This window comes from Netta rufina, assembly GCF_964035555.1.
Source record: "Netta rufina genome assembly, chromosome: 8".
Taxonomy (NCBI): Eukaryota; Metazoa; Chordata; class Aves; order Anseriformes; family Anatidae; genus Netta; species Netta rufina.
In genome coordinates, this window is record NC_140131.1 from 23,519,696 (window position 1) to 23,541,069 (window position 21,374).

The window sequence follows — 21,374 nt, forward strand, 5'->3', positions numbered from 1 at the left end:
CAAATCCACAGCAATTTCAGCAACAAATCGAAGAATAATGTTCCTTTCTCCTGGTTAACTGTATCACAGGCACTAGCACAGCCTCCTAAGAGAACCTCTCTACTACAGTGTCACATAAGTCACGGTCTGAAACGTGCCACATAGGACACAAAGCCCTCACCATGGCTACAGCACTGAAGTGTTTGTGATTTATTGTCTTCTGCATGGCAAAATGTATTAAGACCTTCTGCACGTCTGTGCCTGGCTTTGTTCAACCAGCCAAAATACTCTACTGGAAAGGGACAATCTGATAGGATAAATCCTGTGAGGGGAAAACATGAGCTGGATTCGCCAGACTTCAGTCTGGAGACAATTATATGTTCAATTACTTATGCACTGAATGCTAGAGATCGAGGAATCTTTAAAGCAACTACATGATGCAATAATGGGTAAGCACAAGGATGGACTCAGAAATTTCTGAAAAAAAAAAAAAAAAAAAAGTGCAGTTCTTCTTAAGTTCAGAGTATGCTCACAATTGTGAGCTTCCCTTCTCCGCTCTTGAGTAACTAAGAAAATGCATATTGCGACTTGAAAAGTAAGGACAGATAGATAATAAAACAAATATCTCAATTCTGCTAGGTAAAATAAAGATCGGGAACAAAAATCAAACAGATGAAGAGCTGAAGAAGGTCACAAAAATCTCCCTGACACACACTTGCTTATATATTCTCTTTCACCACTCTCTCCTTAATAGCATATAGCAAGGCAAAACTTGCCAGCTGTACACCTCTACATACTGGGTAATCCTGTGGATTAAATGACATATTAATTTGAAAAGCAGCACAGTAAACTGTTACATAATAAAAATTTAAAAAAGAGATCATCAGCTTTCAAAACACCGTTTTTGTAAGCTCAGTTGCTCTTTAAGAGCTGCAATAATACTGGACAAAAAGGTTCCCAGATGGAAGGACAGTGAGGTCTAAAGCAACATTGCCCTCTGCCACTTAAAACACATCAAAAGTTTTCATCTTACCTATTACTCTTCTCGGAAATTATGTCATCAGGTATTTTCTGTGCTGTGCTGGACTCCTGGCTAGCTGAGAACTCCAGGAGATTTCGGGTCCGGTGGTTGGAGCTCACAGGGGAGTCAGCTCCACTGGGATCTTTTTCGAATACACTGGAAACAGAACAGACACAGCAAAATGTATCACTCACATCCACATGGTCTGCAAGACACTTTACCCTAAGGTGTAAATACTCAGGTGGATACATTTCTGGCTGCTGCCGTGTCACATAAATAAGGTTCATGTCACATCTTATGTAAAAACATGACGTCTTTTGGCATTATATTACTGTCACTGAAAGCACTAATAGGGAGAAAAGCAATTCTCTTCTTCAGTTCTACTCGTTTGAAGGATTTTGATGCTCTGTTTTTCTTGTTGCCCCATAAATGTCACCTGCTGAAACTGAAATCAATCTGTAACACAGATCTGCAGGCATAAGAAAATAATTTATGTTCAAATCCAAGTACCTCTATACTTCCACTTACATCGTCCTCAAAGCTAATTGACGAGTTTATACAAATACAATACGTAAATAAAATACAGCTCCCTAATTCTGTGCAGCTGCAGGCTCGGAGTGTTACGCCAGACATTTAACAGAACTGTACACAACTTATTTATGTCCAAAACTAGATGGATTTAGAGTCACTGGTAGGGCTGACAACCCCACCTCCACAGCAGCAGCGGGGCACGGTCCCATTTCCCTGCCTTCCTGCTCTGCTTGCACTGGATGGAGGATCTTCCCCCGGGGCCTGCTGAGCCACCCAGGCAGTGTCAGCACATCTGTGCTGCTCCCGAGGCCAAGCAGGGTGGCGTTTCACACCAGCTGGAAAAATGACCCGGCGACTGCTACATGAGATCCACCGCCGCCTGGTTCAGAAGGGCGATTTGCAAGAGAGAAGTCCTGCAAGCAGGAAAGCAACACCTCACCACGTCCTTCCCAGAGACTGGCTTTGCTTTTCTGTAAACACGGTTGCTTCCCGAAATACACATCAAAGGCAAGTCCTAACGCTCCTGGTTGACAGCAGCAGAGCATCGCCGCCAGCAACACAGCAAAAGGGCAAAAATACAAGAGCCCAGCATGCTGAGGTCTTTGCCACGCATGTTGGTCACTGCTCACATAGCACATTTTAATTCGTGCCCATCCCTCTTGTGCAGCAGAGCATAAACCCTGCAGGGGAAGACCTCATTCTCCTATTTGTTACATGGCATCGTGTTGCAGCAGGCGATGAATGCAAATGGTACTAGCAGAGGAAGAGAAGAACTAGCAAGGACGAGAGGTTAAACATTCCACAACTAAGGCACGCAGATGTAGTCGCCTAGCAATCCCCTCTCTTTTGCCAATGTATTTGTGCTCCTTTTAACAGCAGCTCAGGTCTCCTGGGAAGTAATTTTGTCACCTCCTGCAGACCCATGGAGGCGGGGGCAATTCAGAGACATCGCTCGGACTGCCCCGTGTCCTTCAGGTCCCCAGGCAGCAGCACACAACCCGGCCAGCAGAAGCCCACAAGGTGTTTTCCCTAAAGCAACAGTGGGCAGAAAAATACTTCCAGATAGTTTCTTACTGTAGATGCACGCTGGCATCCATTGCTTCTGCTGTGGAGAATGGAAAGCTGGATGGCTTACTGACAGCCTTATAGGTCTGGCACTTTGTCCTGTCCTCCTCCTCTTCTTCCCTGTTCAAACTGACACTTTGAACTAGAGAAACTTGCCGTGTAATTTTTTAGTTTGAGCTTTTTAAAAACCTAACCAGAAGTCTAGTAGCAAATCTGCATTTTTCTGTGATGTTTTTTTCTTCTTCTCTTGCAGGACAGGTCTGCAAAGGCAACTCTTAGCAGTTCAGGTCCAAACTTGGGAGGTGACAAGCCTGAAGCGAGGCACCACGCGTAACGTGCTCAGCCCAAACTCTGCACAGAAGTAGAGAAATCAAAACCAAGTCCATCCAGAAAAAAGATATGCCCTGCTGTGCAACCACAGCTAATCTTCAGTTGCTGTAATGTCGTTGTTTTAGCTGCACAGCCACTCAAAACGGCACCTACCTCGTTTCATTATATCAGCTTTAGTATAGAGAACATGTCTATTTTTACTCCTCTCATACTTGAAACACCCTAAACTTTTCCTCAAAATTAAAATTTCATTTTTGGCATTGGCTAATTATGGGATGTTTTGGCCTGAAAGACGATTTCTTCAGCAGCAAGAGATAAAGAAGCAGATGAACGGAATATCTTTTGCAGTCCCTACAGGCATGAACCATGGCTCCCAGTTCTGAGAACATACACAGAAAATCCTGAGGGCAAAATATGGTATTATTTATAGTACTTACTGCGGTGCCCTTTCCTTTACCAGGATTGTTATTTCTCCCCCTAAAAGGACTCTTTTGAAGCAAAACCAGCAGGAATTTCTGCTTTATGCTACATGGACTACACTTACTTCCCCTATTGCAATTCATTTTTGTAGGACAATGACCAAAAGTACCTTTCCCAAGATCTCAAATATGGCTAAAAAAAACGTAATCGACCTTCCTTGCTCCTTTGGTTTGTGGTAATGATGCAATAAGAAAAGAATTTTCATGTCTTATAAGATATAAAACTCCCACTGCAACTTGAAATACAGCCCAGCTCCCACTTCGTTGTTGTTGTTTCCCAACAACGAGGCTGAAGATGAAGTCAATGCTGGGTGTTTGAAAGGATGCAGAAGAGGATAGGAACAATGAAAAGGAAAGGATCCCCCCTCAAGAGGGGAAAAAGCTTCTGAAGATAACTATTGATATCTTTGCTGAAAATGCTGCTTAACAAAATGTTTTCCTATGACAGAAGGTCAAAGCAAGGAAGTTTTGTGTTGTTTTTTTCATTATTTTGGTCCAGAAGATGAGAATTTTGGAAAGAAAAAGCACATTGGCATATCTGCTGTACAAAATTTCTAGTTTTTGTAGGAAATGAGTCACTGCCCCACATTAGTAATCAAGAAAGATCAAGGCTAAGAAATGGCTTTATTGGCCAAGATTACCAGTAAGATGTTGGGAACTGTGATCTTCTCTGTTTGGCCACACTTACGTACCTGGGGTCCCTCTCCGAGCTTTGTAGCCTTCATCTGAGCATTCCGGATAGCACGGGCATTAAAGGGTTTTCACACAGCCACAAACACTCTGTCTAAGCTGGCTGAGCTATCACTTCATTTAAGATGCAAAACCAGATCCAAGGGGAAAAAAAGAAAGAACCACTAACTACTCCATGCAGATGGCTGCTCAGAAGTGTAGATTTGATTACAGGAGGGAAAGAAAAGAAACACTCCCGTCATGGTTTCTCCAGAAATTCAATGGCACCTGATATTTTAGCTGTATTTTTGCTCCTTTGGTTTGAACGTCAGTTTGATAAACGTGAAAGAAAGGCTTGCCAAGAGCCTGAGCTGAAAACTTCATTTGTAATTCTGGCTGAACAACCCTATGCACTTCAAGTTTTGAATACTTAAATGCAAGTTGCACAGCAATTTCTAGATGAAAGCCAATCGTAACATCATAACAAAGAGTTTTCTGGGGACAGAATTATCTCTGAGCATGAGCTGGGATCCTTCCAACAGGCTAAAGTTGGCAATGCTAGGAGCCTCCAACCGAAGACGTTGTCATTTTCCTAACTGGTTCCAGACAAGGCTGTGACAACTCCAAACGCTCTCTGGAAAGTTTTCTCGCTTGTATTCAGTGAGGGCACCAGCTGCCCAGCTGCCCAAAGCAGCAGCAAGACGTTACCCACTCCTCAGGTCTCCTCCTGTGCCACCCTCCGAGTGCTGGACTGGAGAGAGGAGCTCGGCCTCTCTGCTCTGCAGGGAAGGACGAGGAAAGTCACTGAAGTCGCAGGGACAGCCTGTGTGTTTTGGTTTGCCTTCTTTAAAAAGCAATTCATTTTAATAAAGCTGTTCAAAAAGAAAGGAAGAAAGCAAATACTGACACCAAGAGCATTTGGTTTTGCTTAGGAAATTGTCTACAGTGCTTTCAAAGTGGGCTGGCACTTACTGCCACAGCTTGGGCAGGCCTGATGGAAGCAGCCTCAACTGCAAAGTTCATCAAGGGCGAAACCTGTGCATATTTCAGTCCTACTCCCAGCAGATGAACTGATGGAGACAGGGGGAAGCTATCAGTGAGTGTTATCTGGCATTCTGCGAGGCTCTGCGACTGCACCAGCAGGACAAGGTAAACAAGTGAGCACAGCCAGCTCGAGGCACGGCTCTGCCAGGATGAACATGTGGCTGTGATCAGCAGGAGGAGGAGGAAGGAATCGCTTCCTGCTCCTGCAGCTGTAGTTTGTAAGAAAATCGAGAGTATTCAGTGTTAGTCAAGCTACCAGCACATCAAGACAGATCCTGAAAAGGCTGGACCCTAAACTCATGTCCAAAATACTCAGCTCATCTTTTTGCTCTTTATATTACAACACAAGAGCAACGGTGCAACTTAACTTTTACATCTTCTAGCTTTGGGCCACCTTCTACTCAAATGAACACTCAGCTCAGCACTGAAACTTACACTTTCACCATCACAAATACTGAAAAAGGTTTCCCCCATTGAAGCACTAAAGCCACAAACGTCTTCCTGGGCTTCTGCCGTTTCTCCTAAAACACTCAGAGGGCTCCACATTTCCTTGGGAGCCAGAAGGAGCTGGCTAGCGCGGCACTGCTGCATGCCTGCTGCACTCATCTAACAGTTTTCACATTTCATCAGTTCCTCTATGATTTTACGAAGAAATTAATAGCCCTTTGACTATCAACATTTGTACGACTGATTGTTTGTTAGCATATTCCAGGTATAGACCCCTTTTAAACCCACCATGCTCCTGAAGACAAGTGGAAAGATATCGAGGCTCACAACAGGCAGAGAAACAGCAGGAAAGTCAACCTGTTGTACAGCCATAATTTGGGTGATTCTGTTCTCAGAACCTCTCCTAGGGGTGCTTCAGCAGCCAGTGCGAGGTTACCCTGCAGCTGAAGGAGAGGGCAGGCCACAGGTGTGATGAGGAAGGCTCACAGATCAGCGCTGCTCCCTGACCAGGCACCAGCTCGGCTGGAAGGCAGCAAGGGCCAGGCAAGGTGCCTGGTTGGGGAGCTCCCCTCCATTCCTCTCAAAGCGATGGTTGCAACTAACCTGCTTGCCTTCGTGCTGGGATGGAGGGAGGAAAGGGCACGCACGCGGCTGGGAAGAACTGTTAGGGCAACAGAAGCAAACAAGCAATCAAAAATAAACAAAAAAACTTGTCATTTTAAGCAGGGGTGCAATCTGCACGGGGTGACCCACAGCTCCCCAGTCTCTCAGCAGCACCAGGCAGCAAGGTAAGAAGGCTTTGCCCACACAGCCGGCGCTTTCTTTAAGGGAACTACAAATGCTTTCTCTGACTTTCCAATATCCCATCGCTGAGGTATGCAGCAGCTCCCCAGGCTCCCGCTTGCTGTAAGACGTGTCTGTTTCTTTAATCAGGCAGCCCAGCACCGAGACTCAAACAATAGCAAACTTGCAGAAAAACACTACTGAAGGCACCACACCTCAGAGCAACCCTGCTCTCCCACACATTAACTCGAGATTGCTCGGCTCGAGTAAAGGCTCTAAGCCCCACGGCCACTGATACAGCTCTGCACAACGGATGGCAGCTTTGGCAGCCCAAATAACGTGGCTTTGATAGCTCAGCAAGCTCACTCGTGAGACTAACAGCCTGCAGACTAGGCAGGACACTAGCCTGGGCAGTGGTGAAGCCTTGTGTTTTGCTTCACGCTTACAAGAAGCAGGCTGGGGCAGCATGCAAATGAACTACCCTAGGGTAGCTTCCTCCTTGTTCGTAGAAGATGATTAACCTTACCACTTCTGCTTTTTTCCTAATGTTTGTGCTACCAGCTGAAGAAATCAGACACACCCTTAAGTCTTTCAAGAGTCAAAAACTGCTGCTTCTCCACGTGCTGTGCCCTGCAACAACAGCAGACAAATCCCAGCTCCCAGCTCCCCAGGCTGGTGCCTTGATTTGCAGGTTGCTCAGCGGATCTAAACTTTAAATAGATTATTCAGTGTCCACGACAGTCCTGGAAAGGAGAGGAAAACCCATCTGGACACTCCAGAGAGGAGCTACAACGAAATCTCTATGAAAGGCCAGCAAATTCCAGCACAGCTGCTGGAGGTCAACAGGACACAAGAGAGTTTGAAGCAGCAGCTTTCCTTAGTTCCATCAATCACCACCTCAGCCATCTTCCATCACAAACACAGGATTTTTGGTTGCATCATCAAGTCTATTTTCCTGTTTGAAAGGGATTCCAGCCACACAGAGATGGCCAACTTGTAAGGAGAAAAAAATAAAATAAAATAATAAAAAATACAATAAACCTACACCAACTTCTAGACACTCCCTGTTCCAACATCTTCACAGATCTGTCTTTCCCCTCTCCAGCTTCGCGTTTGGTTTTGTTTTCTGTCCACTAGATAGCTGAAATAGTAGTTGAGAGATATTCTGGCTGGCTATCTTTATAAATATTTAAAAACTCTTGTTAGATGATGATCATGTAAGCTTGAACAGACAGATCAGGCCAAAAAAAAAAGTACCTAGCCAAATGTTTTCTGTAGCCCAAAAAAATAATGCTAGGGCCACTAGCAAGCATCTGGCTTATTTGCTTTGCTGCTACTGCCCCAAGAAGTACAAATACAGAAGTACAAACACAAAACACAGATACATCCTCTGTGGTTGTTCTCCCTTTCCTACTTCTTATACGTTCCTTTTATTCCTACCAAATAAAACAAAGAGACAAATAAATGAACAAGTAGGCCAGTAGTCTGCCACTTCTAGCAACTCATTGGTTGGTTCCCTGCAAATACATTATTATCACATGTAGAACTTGCATTAAAAAATTCACAAGATAATTTATGTTCAAATGAGAGCAGGGAGAAGAAATAAAAGAAAAAGGTTCCCAAAATAAATACAGGAATTCTTTAGCACGTACGCTTCATTTTCTGTTGTTTCAGCATTGTTTGTGCTTGTTTCAACACATTTTCAGATCTGGTTAGTACCCAGGCATGGTCTAACACAAATACCGAAATTAAAAAGGGGAGAAAAAAAAAAGCAACCTAGGAATTGTAACAGTCCAGAAATCTCCAGATTTCATATTGTAAGCGATAAAAAAACGCACAGCTAGTTAGAGATGTCTTAATGCCAGAAGTCAGCACTCTGTGAGAGGTGCCATGCCAGCTGAGAACCCGGCTGTGCTGACGGATGCACGCTCTCACAGAGGGCGAGCAGGAAGGCAGGGGACTGCCTCTCACAGATACCTGCCTCCAGATGTTGTGGTTCCAGCTCCCAGCCCTGCTGCGTGCCAAAGTCTGTGCTCGCGCTGCCTTTTGTGCAAACACTGCGCGTTGCCAACTCCTGCCTTGCACCTCGTGGTATGTAAGACTGAGGCAAGAGGGTGACCTCTCCAAGGAATGAAATCTAAACTGCGCCCTTCTCCCTTCATACACATCACCAATCATTCTTAAGTAAAAATAAAGGGAATTTTTTATGCGTGTTATAATCAGATCTAAATAATTCACGCAGATTAGAGAATACTTCATTGACACACAGACGAGAAATTCCTGGACACCTTTCACCTAATATAAAGCAAATACGTCAAAGAGAAGCTTACACTAACCGAATGCCCATTGAATTACTCTTGCTTTTAATAATTGAAAGTTTCAGTTTCTATACAAATATCCAATATAAACAATCCCAGAATAGTTTAGTAGCACGGTGTGCTGCGATGCAGTTCCAGTTAACTCGACACACGCCACGTGGGCGATCAGCAAGCATTCCGTTCACATGTACTTTACTTACTTGACTTTCTTTTACCAGAGACATCATGGTGCCAGTTCCAAGGCTGCAGGTCATCTGACAATCTTGTCATCAGTTACACGAACTGGACTCGACTCTCCAAAATTCTCTAACAGGTTTCTCGCTCTGATAAGCTGGCTTCCCTACCAGACTTCCAGCACCACTCCTATATTCACTGGCTCAATGGCACGGATTATCCACACGCATAATGTATTTGTCAGGAGGCAAAATTCTGTGCCAGCAGAATAATTTTATCCACTAAACATGTTTGCCAAGGGCTGCCACATCCTGGACTGCTTCCCATAAGCTTAAAATAGCAGAACAGTCCTCCACGAAGAGGACTTCAGAGTCCTCCACGAAGCATCACAAACATCTCACCTTTGACACACACAAGATGTGGCCACGCAGCTCTGTAGGAAGGGACTACCTGGGGATTGTTGCCACTGGCCCCTGTAAGCCAAGGAGCTTCAGATCCCCAGCCCCAACCATCCTAGCCACTTCCCTGGCTTCTCTGATTTGACAGAAATAGACAGCGAAGTAGAAAACCGATATATCTCTTCCTTTGTTTTACCTCCAGCCTTCAAAGAATCCTATCACTTCCGATTAGAAAACCGAGAAGCATCTTACAATAAAGCCAACTAAGGGAACTGCAAAATCTGCTGCAGAATTTAGGGGGTGAAATTCCCACATTTCTGCTTTGTTTGGATGTCATTCCCTCTTTGCAACGGTTCGTTGGTTTTAAATAACACAATATTCACTGCTAATATGTTTGAATCAAAACATTTTGTGCCTGAATGCTGTCATGCCTCCACGCAGGTTTGCGAATGATTTCCTACGCAGAGGAAATGGCAACACTGCCACAAGGTTTCAAATCAGATTTATCTCCAGTTGGCCACTGCTTACAAATTACATCTTCCACAGTTAGCCAACTCGGGGAATTTTTCTTTCGATGAACTCTGGGTTCACATGGACGTTATCACAAGAATTTCGTATTTTTGTAAGAGGTTAAAGAGTGAAAAACATCACTTTGTTGGAAGTTTCTGTGAAGGTCTAAGCAGAACAGCAGCCATGGCTATCACATCCACGGAGCCAGCACTCAGTAACACCTCTGTGAGGGTAAGGAAGTGAATATGGGAGGAGAGAACTCTGAAGTAACTGTTTGTATATCCCACGTTCAGGGCCTTCCAAAGGGTGTTGCACAATCAACATTCACACCACGTTAATATAATCCAGTATTTTAACTGCAGGGCAAGCAGTCATGCTGCTAGGGGAAAAAAAAGAACAGAAAGATAAGAGTAGTTCCTTGCTAATAGGCATTTCTCCTCACTGTCTAAATCCAGTCCTGGTGCAGACCACCAAGTTAAGGCTCAGTGATTACACTGGCACGCTCGGGTATTATACTGGCCAGGAACAGCCAGACATGCAAGAATTTCTTTTTGCTTTATCTAATTTATTAAACATCCAACAGGTCAAAAAATTAACCTTGTCACATTTCTGTAGTTCCCAGTTGTTGCAGAGATATGAACACAAACCGACCTCTCAGTCTACTCTGGGAGCAGTTTCGTGCTACCAAGCTCAACCCGTTACTCACTGCTGGGGGTAGAGGAGCTGACACACAAACCTCAGAGCACTGCAGGAGGTCTTCCTACTCTCATCTTCTGTCTTGTTTCCAGGTCTCTCAAAACTAAGCGAGCTTCAAGCATTCCAACTCATTTAGAAGTTAAAAATTCCAATATAATTGCTAAATGCACTAAGACACTGCACTGTATTTTACTGCCTGATAGCAAGGAAGCAGTATTTGCAATAAATGCAAATACTTCAAAAGTAATTTCACCTTTATCAAATTTACTAGCGTTATTAAAAATACAAACACCAACATTGTACAAGTTTACCAGAGATGGAAACAAAGTCTTCTTCCAGATTTATCCCATCCTATTCCTTTAGTTTGACAGGGCTTTTAAAGACAAATGCTGACTGGGAATCTACCGAAAGATCCTCCCCTTTTGGGAAAGGGAACAGTTTCATACAAAAGATCCTTAGGTTCCAAAGATGGGTTAAATAGACAGATACATGCAACAAATCATTATCAACGTAGTAATTACAACATTAACCCTTTTTAATCTCCTCTATTCTGTGGATTTCTTTTTGAAATGAATGGGCATTTCAAAAAGCATTTTTTTTCCTGCTCCCTATTCTCATGTCCCACTGACACAGTTCAAATGAGACTTTTGATTACCACTTCAACGAACCCAGCAGACTTCCTAGCTTAAAAATAACAATAACTTGTTAAAAGAATCTTTGGCAGATCCTCCGTCAGCTCGGAGACAAAGACAACAATGGCTCTTCAGCATCTCATTTTAACAGACACTGGAATTAGAAAAGCCCAACATTTGATTTATATACTCATGAGCCCAGCTGTTCTCTAGTGACAGGTATGCATAAATAAAAGTGGAAATAAATCTGCACAGTTTGAAAGTTTACGACAAAATACACAAGACAAAACAAACAAAAAATGAATTATAAGGACAGAAATAGCCTTTTCTGACTTTTTTTCTAAAAGGATTCAAAACACAGGTCTTTAATCCCCTCAAGTATAAGTGGAGCAAGCTGCTACACTCTGCATTGGTTAACAAAACGCCAAAGGCAAGAGAAATGAGAAGTACAAGATGCAGCTCTTGTTGCCAGAATGATTTCAAAAGAGGAACCATTACACAGATTAGTCTGCCCCTGTGAAGGAGAAGCATAAAGGACAGAAGACAGGTTTCAGGCTCAAGGCTTAAAACAAACACAGCCTACACTAAAAATTCAAACAAAAATCACCTGGCAGCAAACTCACTACTGATTGCAATCAGGAGCAAGTGTACTGGTGTAAGGCAACGAGGAATTCTCAAGCATCTTACCTCAGTGGACCATAATTCAACATTATGAAAGCCAGTATCACCATCACACACAGGGTTCTTCTCTTAGGAGATGATACTTTGAGCTTCTGGTTCTAGGCAGAAAAAAACAGAATATGTGAAATAAAAAATGGCACCGACAGTTATGACAGAAGCTAAATGAACCAGGTTAATCTTATTTTTTAGATTTATATTTGTCTGTTTATGTATGAATACACTCTGGGACTACTTGAAAATAAAACTATTTCTTTTGTATACTATATTCCAATGTGATCCAATCTATCTTTTCAGTAAAATCTCCAGAAGCACCATGAAATATGAAATTAAAAGCCGACTACATGATTCAGCAGCCCACCTGACCAAGAGTTTGTGGAGGTCCTGCTCTGAGTGGGAGGCTGGGCTAGAAAATCCCAAAGGTCTTCCAGTCAACACCTGCATGCGTCCACTCAAGTGCCTTCCACCCGAGCAACTGTTTATATACAGCCAGATCTTCATCACAGCCTCTTACCTCTAATACCACTTCATCCAGCTGCCTCTTCAGCGTGCTGTTTTCCTTCTTGAGTTTCTCGTTCTCCAGTAAGGCTGCCTCCAGCCTGGCCTCTAGCCCCAACATGTATTCCTTTTTTTTCTTCCGTGACTGAAAGGCTGACTCCCGGTTTTTGATCATGCGCTGCTGCCTTCTCAAGACATTGACCTAGACAGGCAATACCAAGGGCCGTTAATAACCTGCAAGTTAAAAGTGCCTCTGCTTCATGCATAATTTCTGCTGCTCTACTTCATCAGAAGTCTATGCAGATTGCTTCCCCTCCTCTGCTTCTAAAGAGCCAACGTGCTCAGCACAGAGGCAACTGGCTGTCGTGGTTCACCTCCAAGAGTTACAGCTCGGGGATAATTTTAAAAATCAGGCCCTGCACTCTGTTTTCAGCTGCAATCTCAACCTTCTCCTACGTGCAGGGGACACAAAAGGTATACTCAAACAACAATTTGACTCGATCAGTCAAATCACAAAGAAAGCAAATACACAGCTAATCTACAGGTCTGCGAGGCATCAAGGATGCCTTTCGCCTTCATTTTATCATACACCATTTTACAGGCTACAGTCAGATCTCTGCTTTCTTAAGTCCTACAGTTTTTTAGTCTCTCCTGCACAGAAACCATTTCCACACTGACTACACCCGTTTCTGTACCTTTTCCAGCTCTGCTGTATGGTTTTTGGGATTTTGAATGCTGCTGCTGATCTCAGGGTGCATGTTCAATGTGTATCAAGCATCTGCGTGGCAGTTTAACTGCGTCCTCTGGGTGAGCATCTACATGAGCAGTTTAATTCAGATCATACGTGTGGTTTTGATGCAAATTTCCTGATTGTCCCGCTTCATATGCTTGCGTTCACAGAACAGTTTCTGATGAGAGCGCACGAAGCAGACTCCTGGATGAAGCTACAGCAGCAAACAGGCTGCAGGAGGGCACACGATGCACTGCAACCGCTAGCAGGCAGGCAGTCTGCGAGACCAGACAGGGACAATTCAAAGCAACTCCCCCCATCCCCCAACAGTCTCGCCGACTCTGATTTCTTTCCCAAGCAGGAGCAGTCTATCATCATTTACCACTTACTCATTTTGTGGTTTGCACTGAGTGGGACGCCCCAGACTGAAAGCATCTCGCTGCTGACAAGGACAACGATGATCGATACGGCACAGCTACACAAAACGACTTGGAACTCGAAGCTCAAAGACTACTCTGTTGATTTCCTTTTCACACAGATTAGCAATGGCAACCGTGCTTTTTGTTTGATTAAAACCAGAAGAATTCCATCACATCATTAAGCCGCAACAGGATGTGATTTAATTATGTTTACTTTGAAAGACAACTGAACGCTGTATCTTCCACAGACCTGAATATCCTCCAGTAGCTACCAACACACACACTGGAGGAGCCTTTATCTATTAGAGCATGAAAGCTAAAGAAAAAAAGATGAGATCTATTTTAGAAGTATTAGTGTAAGAAAAAAAAATAAACAAGATAAGTCACAGAACAGTAGCATTAAAAAAATCAGATGCTGTGCCCCAGTGCAAGTTTGGCTGCTTAAAGAATCCTAAGCACAGCTTTGCAGCTCCCTCCCTGCCTATACTTGCACATAGACAATATGTTGCTCTAGAGTTTTGGCATCTGCGAGGAAAATGGGCCACAGGTTGTTTGAAGAAGTCATCCTTCTTCATGATATTGCAGTCTGGTGACAAAGACTAAGAAAACACGTTACAGTGCATTAGCATTTTGGGCCGTCTCCATGTTGACCTAACTGCTTTCTGTAAAGATCATTTATTACAAGTCTAGTCTGCTGCCACCAAAAGCCTGTGAAAGTGAAGCTGTTTGTACTTACTCCAGTTTTTCTCTTCAGCAGAGAGTGAAAAAGGAAGGGACGTTAATATATTCTCATTAGCTCTAAGCTTTGCTCTGAACTTTTTAAGTACTCCAACACTTAACATAAGCAAACTTCTGCAAACACATAAAAGCATCGGAGGGGAAAAAGAAAGATTCGGGCTAACCGAGGACTGGAAGGTACAGAACACACAAGTTTGGTGCCAGCATCACTTCAACCACCCAGAGATGCAAAAACAAGGCATGTGTTCATGCAGCAGCTTTGGCTTCTCTGTGTGATACTCCAAACAAGTACCGTAACGTTCCTCTCTATTTATAGAGGTTTTGCATCTTGAAGCAAAACAGAGAAGAGCAATTTGTTTACATCCATTTATTTGCAGACTTGTTCAGGTTTATTCACGACTGGATATATTTTGATTCTGCGTCTGGAAAATCTGGCAGATCTATGCGCTCTCCGAAGAAATCACGGAGCTAAAGCACTGGTGTGCTGTTTGCCCACTAACGTACACCCCAAGGTACCTCTGCGGCTGTTTCAGAACCCACCAGCTCTGTTTCAGGTGGTGCTTATCCAGACTGCCCTCCTTTACTCGGCCTTCTCCAAACGCCAGCACGGACAGCAGCCCTACCCTGGCCAGCTCGAGGTCCCCGTGCAATAACTGCGTTTCAGTCTCTGCCAGACCGATTTCACTTTGACTCATTTCTCAAGCTTCCTTGACTGAACACCAACTATTCGTGTCCCTGAGTTACTGTGGGTTAGGTGACAAACCCTAACATAGTTTCAGGTCCTCAGTCAACCCTCGAGCACTTGCCTGGCTTTTCAGGAGTAATAAACCATAACTGCACACCTGATCCTGCCTTAATCTGACGCAGGAAGTGGAAAGAGTTGTGTGAGTGAAACAGCAGTGCTGCTTACCCTTGGAAGCAGTACAGAGCCAGGCACTGCATAGCTGGCTTGGCATCAAGATAAACATGCTGCTTGCTGAGCATTTTGATAATCAGAAGAAAGAGAGGGAAGCAGTTTATGACAGACAGCTTGAACAACACCGCCTTGCACATGCGCTGCACGCAGATGAAAGGTAGCAAACGCCTCTGCTAACTTTTTTTTGCAGCCTCCCCCTGTGTAGGTTGTTTTGTATGGATTTACTGCTCAAGATAGTAACTTCTGGTTCTTGGGAAACAGAAAAAAATGACATTAAAACCAAACATTAACCAGTGATGCAATCTTGCTTCCCAGCTTCAAAAATTACACAATTACACCAAAAAAAAAAAAAAAAGAAGATGTAAATATGGAGAGGGGAAATACTCATTGCAAAACCTCATTTTAAACAGTACTAGCTAGACTCAGCTTGTCCCACATCTTCAGTCTTTACCAGGGGTCACACATTTTACAAACAAACACTGCTACCTCAAAATAGTCTTCCAAAGAAAACTCAGTTCTTAGGAAAATTTAACCTGCATTCAAATGCCAGCTGCACGGCACAAGATGATATATTCTTCCCACAAGCCGGCAAGAGTATCTCACACAGGTCACGGGGTAAAAATTAATTTAATGACTAAAATTAACAGCTCTCCACAGGGTTTTGTGTACACACACTGAGAAAGTCAGCACAGAGCTGCAAGCCCAAACCACTTCAACTTTTTATCAGATGTCTTCTCACATCAGCTTATGGAAGGTGCTGTCTTTGAAGACGCACCTTAAATGCGGGAATAAAAAAACTATTAAAGTATTTCTCTGCTCTTATGAAAAATCTGTTTTTGCCTCTATCTCAACAGAACAGAATTTAAGAGTTTATCTCATCTGACAATTACCTACAGAAAATAGGATCCTTTAACAGAAATCTATACTTACACTCAGTAATTTTGCATAAACTAGTTTATTTTTCTTAGCAATTAAAATTATGAGACAGAATGAAATCCTTTCTCATTAGATGGAAACATGAGGGGTCCCTATAAGCACATGACTAACCCGGATTCCCTCACAGACCCGTTTGTACCTTCCTATCCTTTAATTCCAACAGAAACAGCAATCTGCATTTTCAGTTAAGAGCTTCTGTCCTTCACTGGAAGAGTGGCTTGCGTAGGCAGCACCTCCAGTTTCGTGGTGAAAAGCTCTTCACCAGTCTCCTGCTGAAGAGTGGCTGCGCTGAAAACCCTGCACTTCCCTGCTGTTGGCAAGCTCCTAAATCGGGACAAGCACAAAGCAGGGCCCTCACAAGGTTAGGCTGCTATCAACTGGTCTTAGCCTAATCCATCTGAAGGGCTGAGTGTTAAGCTAACACTTTATCCCTCTTAAGCTTGAAAGAAAGTCCTGCAGTGTTTCTTTTTACCCTGCAACATCTGCTCAGACTAGCAAACAAAAACATGTGTTGGAGAGCTCAAATGACAGCCACATCTGTGCAGCTCTGAACACCCCATATGGCGTCTGTGGCAGTCGCAGGATGTTTTAACTCCACTGCTGCTGCCTGGATCCTGAAACATTTCTTCTTTTTCGAAGTGCTATTTCACAATACGTACCAAAGAGCAGTTGCAATTGTTTTTTTCGTGCTTCAATAAACACAGGTAAGATGTCCAATGTTTAGGCCAATAAAAAGTCCTAAAACTGCCTCTTCAGGTGGAAACATCCATACGACTATCATTTAAAACACAGCTACTCGTTACCTCAGTTACACAGTTGACTATTGACTGTCACAGATGTGTATAAGCAGTGTGATGACAATAAAGAGCTTTTGTCAATTAAACCTCCAATTCAGACAATGGCAAGGTGCCGCGCTAGTTTTGATTACAGGGAGTAACAAATCTAATGGCTGCTGACAGATTTCTTCAGCTTGGCTTCGGATGGCTGCCTATTATCATTTACAAATGTAGTCCTCTTAACTGTCTGTCTGCTGACAGACTTTTTTTGCTTTTTGCAAATTCAAGATTAGGTTTCCACTGCAGTGTGGTTTCTGAATTATTTGCAGCAAATAATTATTTTTTTTTTCATTTAAAAATGCAGCCCAGTCACAAACATGAAGAATTAATAAAACTTATTATTAAGCATGACTGGCAATTCTTGGATGTTAGGAAACCCATATAAAAACACCCTTCCAAAGAAGGGAGAAGACATGCTTTTGAGAAACAATGTACTGTGCTGCAATTTATGAAGTCAAGGTGGCAGATCAGGCAGTTATATGGAAGAAAATTAGGCAAGAGTGCAAGAGGAACATCAAGCAAACTGCATGATAAGCAGTTGCTGCAACCCAGACCACCACTTTGTTAAGTAAAGCTGTAACAACAACAGCTTTGGTCAAATTTATGTTAAGTTCTTTGCTGAGTCAGGGTCCATTGGAGAGGCTCACTGACATGTGGACTAGCACTCTGAAGGGCAGGTACAAAGAGGTATTTGAAGCACTATCACAAAGATGGCAAAATGAAACGACACAGTGGATGGAGACTTACCATCTCCTCTCAGTTAAAGGGGAGAAGATGTCAGTGTTAGAAAAGATTTGGTAACAGTGCCTGAAAAATGATCTGGCAAGTTTTAATTGAGCCTGCAGGGCAATTTGGAAACGTTAATGCTTTTTCTCTTGCATAGTTAAGCAAGCCTGATTTTCTTTTGGTCCAGCACTGCTTTGGTCCAACACAGCCAAAGAGTCTGTTAATGCACAGTGCCATTTCCCCCAGACAGGCAAGCTTTCCAGCAAGAATACTGGGAAGTTCAATTGTTCAAGGAGAAACCTCTAGAAGTTCTGTTTCACAAGAAAAGATGGAACTCTGCTTTTCCAGCAGGTTTGGATCAACAGCCTTACTGTTTTCCGTAGCTGAAAGTTTCAAAGTTTGAAGAGAATGGCTTTACCATCAACAGACAGGAAGAACAGAAAACATCTTAAGAACCTGAGTCCTCTTTATCATGAAACTCGGAAGAGCACTTGTTTCTGCAGATAAGAACAGTACTTGAGAGCAGAAATTGGCCATTTGGGACTGAAATACTTCTGTGAAGTCTGATACTCCTGAGGAAGGAGTACAAAATGAGTCAGAACTACCAACTAATAATTAACACACTGGGAAGTCATCCAGCCAATTTGACGCTTCCCCTCTGCTCTGCACGAATGCCAAATTAACACAGAGCTAAGCCCGCTCAGCCAACCTACCTCTAGTAGAGCAGCACCGATTTGTACCTGCTGGGTGTGGGGGTTAAAGGCTTCAGACACAAAGTATTTTGTGTCTTATCACATCCTATTAGGGCTCAGTTACTAGCTATCAGCACACAGAACTTACATCCAGCCCCACCGTCGGTGTGGTGCTTTGCAGCAAGGGTTTAGTCACCGCGATCTTGCCACTTGGTGAGCCATTTCCAGCAGCCGGGGGCAGTGCATTCACCGTGTGGTTGTGGAGCTGCGTGGTCCCCCCGGTGACAGCAATGACTGGCTGGGAGGCAGGAAGCACCCCAGAAGCCTGGAGCTGTACCACGGTGGGCTGGGGGAGCACCACTGATTGACCTAGAACACAAGAACAAATGCGAGTGCTTAGCATGTGGTACAGAACGACTTGTAGGTGATCAGTTTGTAGAGCGATACTGATAGAGGTGGTAGGAAGCTTTGCTTCCCTGCCCTATATTTAAGTCAAATTCTTCAACATCTTACCACAGGGAAAAGAAAAAAAGTCTCAAAAGAAGTTTGCATGGCCCTTAATCCATCCTGCAAACAAAGAGCACACATATGAAAGGGATCCATTAAATCAATCTCTCTTAAAACCTGCTGGCTCTTCAAGGTTAACAAAAAATAAAAGAAAAATCAGCACTTTTTAGAAACTTACTCTTGTTTCAATATTGCTATGCTAACACTTCATGAACACTGAGCAACTTTTTCAAAGAACCTAGGCAGCTCACCTTAATCCTTCTGCTGCCTTTTGTCCATCTCTACTTCACTACTGTGGAAATGTTACCACACAGAAGTGACTCATGCTATACAATTCAGAAACAGTGTAGAAAAAGATGAACAAGAAAGAACAACCCCAGTTATGCTTTCAAAATGCAAGTTAAAGCCTCAGTTCACACTGAGACAAGAACAAGTTTTTGGAAAAAAAAAGTACTGCCTTATATAAGGAACGTTACACACAAGCTGAACAGAGCCTGAAGAAAAGCAAGCAGAAAAAATGAGGTAATTTCCAAAGAGCTTTGAAATGGAATTATGAACAGTCACATCCAAGAAACTTCAGTCCAAGAACTACATTTAACTCAAGCAGGTGCTTAAGTAATATTTTGTTGCATGAAAGAACATGAACATCTCTTTAATCCTTTGTAACAAGATGACCTGGCTGCCTCTTAGGAGCAGCACATTCCAGCTGAGCATTCCGATCAATATGCATGACTCTGTATTACAGCACTTATCCGACTTTCTGGAAGATGAGGAATGAAGTCATTTACCCAGCGCTCCAAGATCTTTTATGTGCGAGCTAAAGGATCGGGTCGCTTTATTGCAGGGATGGTATTAAAGGCATAGTAAGTGAGAACTACCCTATTTAAGCACTTCAAACGGTAAATTTGAGCTGCTTTCAATAAGTTTTTTAATGCATAGAGCATGTGATGCTCTAACATCATGCTTTCTTCTTCTAGGCTTTCATGACAGTGACTATAAAAAGGAGGATCATTCCTTACCCTCCTTGAAGATACTGGCACATCTCAATCTGGCAGCTCTGATGTGCCACAGGCAGGGGACTTTGATTAAGATAGATTAATCAAAATATTTTTGTGCTGGAAGGGGCACTACAGAATTTTTAAATATGCCATCAAAGTAAATACTTTGCACAGAAATACTTTTCCAACAGTATTTCCTCTGGAGTGCCTCACAGAAGCTATTCTCCTGACTCTTCTTCAGGGGAAAGGAGAAGCTGATCTTCACAGCACTGTATTTATACCCCAAAACTTCGTACCCGCAACATTCCTTATTCCAAATGGTATTTTATCAGCTGGAACATCAGACACAGTAAGAATTAGGTCACGCTGACTGTGCCGCTCTGTGTTTTAAGCAGTCTAACAATCCTAGGCATGTTGCAACAAATGTCAGCCTCTGCAGCTTTGGCTTAGCTCCTGATGGATGAGCAATTAGTAAGAAAGACAAAATTTCACTATTGTAATGGTTTCTAGATACATTCACTGACATATTTATCGCCTTTCCCTTCCACTCCTCACCGCCTGTATAGTCAACTGCAAAAATCTGCAGCCATCAGCTGGTGAAGACAAGCAACTGCATCTGACTATTTCCACAATGCAAGTAACATCCCTGCTCCCTTTGCAGCGGCATAAAATAGTGCTTGGGATTCCAAAAAAAGAATCAGGCTTCAACAAACTCTTACAGAGCAACAGGAGGAGTGAAAACTTGTCAATGGACAGGAAATCATTTGCCTCTTGTTAACATCAGCTCATAGCTGCACGCAACTATTCTAACGTCTGGCACTGTCCTCGTACCTGTTAACAAATTTCGTAACTTCCTTTTAAAAGTTACTGAATTAGAGAAAAAGTCATAAACTCATTTTCCTTCTGTTCTGTGTCAGAGTTTCATGTAGGTAAAAAACTTTTATCACTCCTTCCCAAGCTTTCAAATTGCGTTCAGCCATTCTGACTGATGGATCTTCCTTAGGTTAGGGCAGAGTAGAACAAGGTTCTCCCCGTGCACCACTTGCCAATCACAAGTAGAGCAGAGCAAAGGATCCCCAGAGATCTACCCAGATCAGCAGCTTTATTTCCACAATTCCCAGTGCTCAGGGAATTGCCACACTGTCTTCCATTCCACGCCATGCTCAGGCAACTGCTGTTTTGCACACAACTACATGACAAAGAACTAAGGCCATTTTCTCAGTGTAAACCTTTTTCAGCAAAGCATGCAGCATCCCTCTTTTATTCCCACCCCTCCTGCTTCTTTTTTCCTACTCCCTGTGTTTCACCTGCGAAACCTAACTTCAGTTTAGGGAGCATCCCAAACAGACACAGCGTTTACCCCCAGGACCCGGTGCAGTCATGACAATTCACCCACCTTTGGGAGGTGCTGGCTGGATGTTAACAACTGGCTGATGCTTTGGCAGTGGCACAAGTGTTGGAAGAGTCTGAATAATGATGGTTTTAGCTGGGATGCCAATGTTAGCCTGAGCCTCAGGTACAGCAGGCAGAAGGGGCTTCGGTTGTATTGAAGGCCTGGATGCTGACTGACATTTCTTCGGAGTTTTCACGGAATTATTTGCTAGGAAAGGAAGAAGAGTCAGAG

At 43.3% G+C, this 21,374-nt stretch overlaps 1 protein-coding gene across 1 annotated transcript in view; it reads right to left on the reverse strand.

Moving 5' to 3' along the window:
- ATF6 (activating transcription factor 6) overlaps positions 1-21,374 on the reverse strand; it is a 73,814-nt gene that overhangs the window by 50,273 nt on the left and 2,167 nt on the right. Inside the window, exons 6-10 of the mRNA XM_084291606.1 lie at positions 21,147-21,350; positions 18,394-18,614; positions 12,269-12,454; positions 11,764-11,855; positions 1,013-1,156 (exon numbers count right to left, since the gene is read on the reverse strand). Of these exons, the coding sequence (XP_084147732.1) occupies positions 1,013-1,156; positions 11,764-11,855; positions 12,269-12,454; positions 18,394-18,614; positions 21,147-21,350 (847 nt within the window). The remainder of the gene's footprint in view (positions 1-1,012; positions 1,157-11,763; positions 11,856-12,268; positions 12,455-18,393; positions 18,615-21,146; positions 21,351-21,374) is intronic.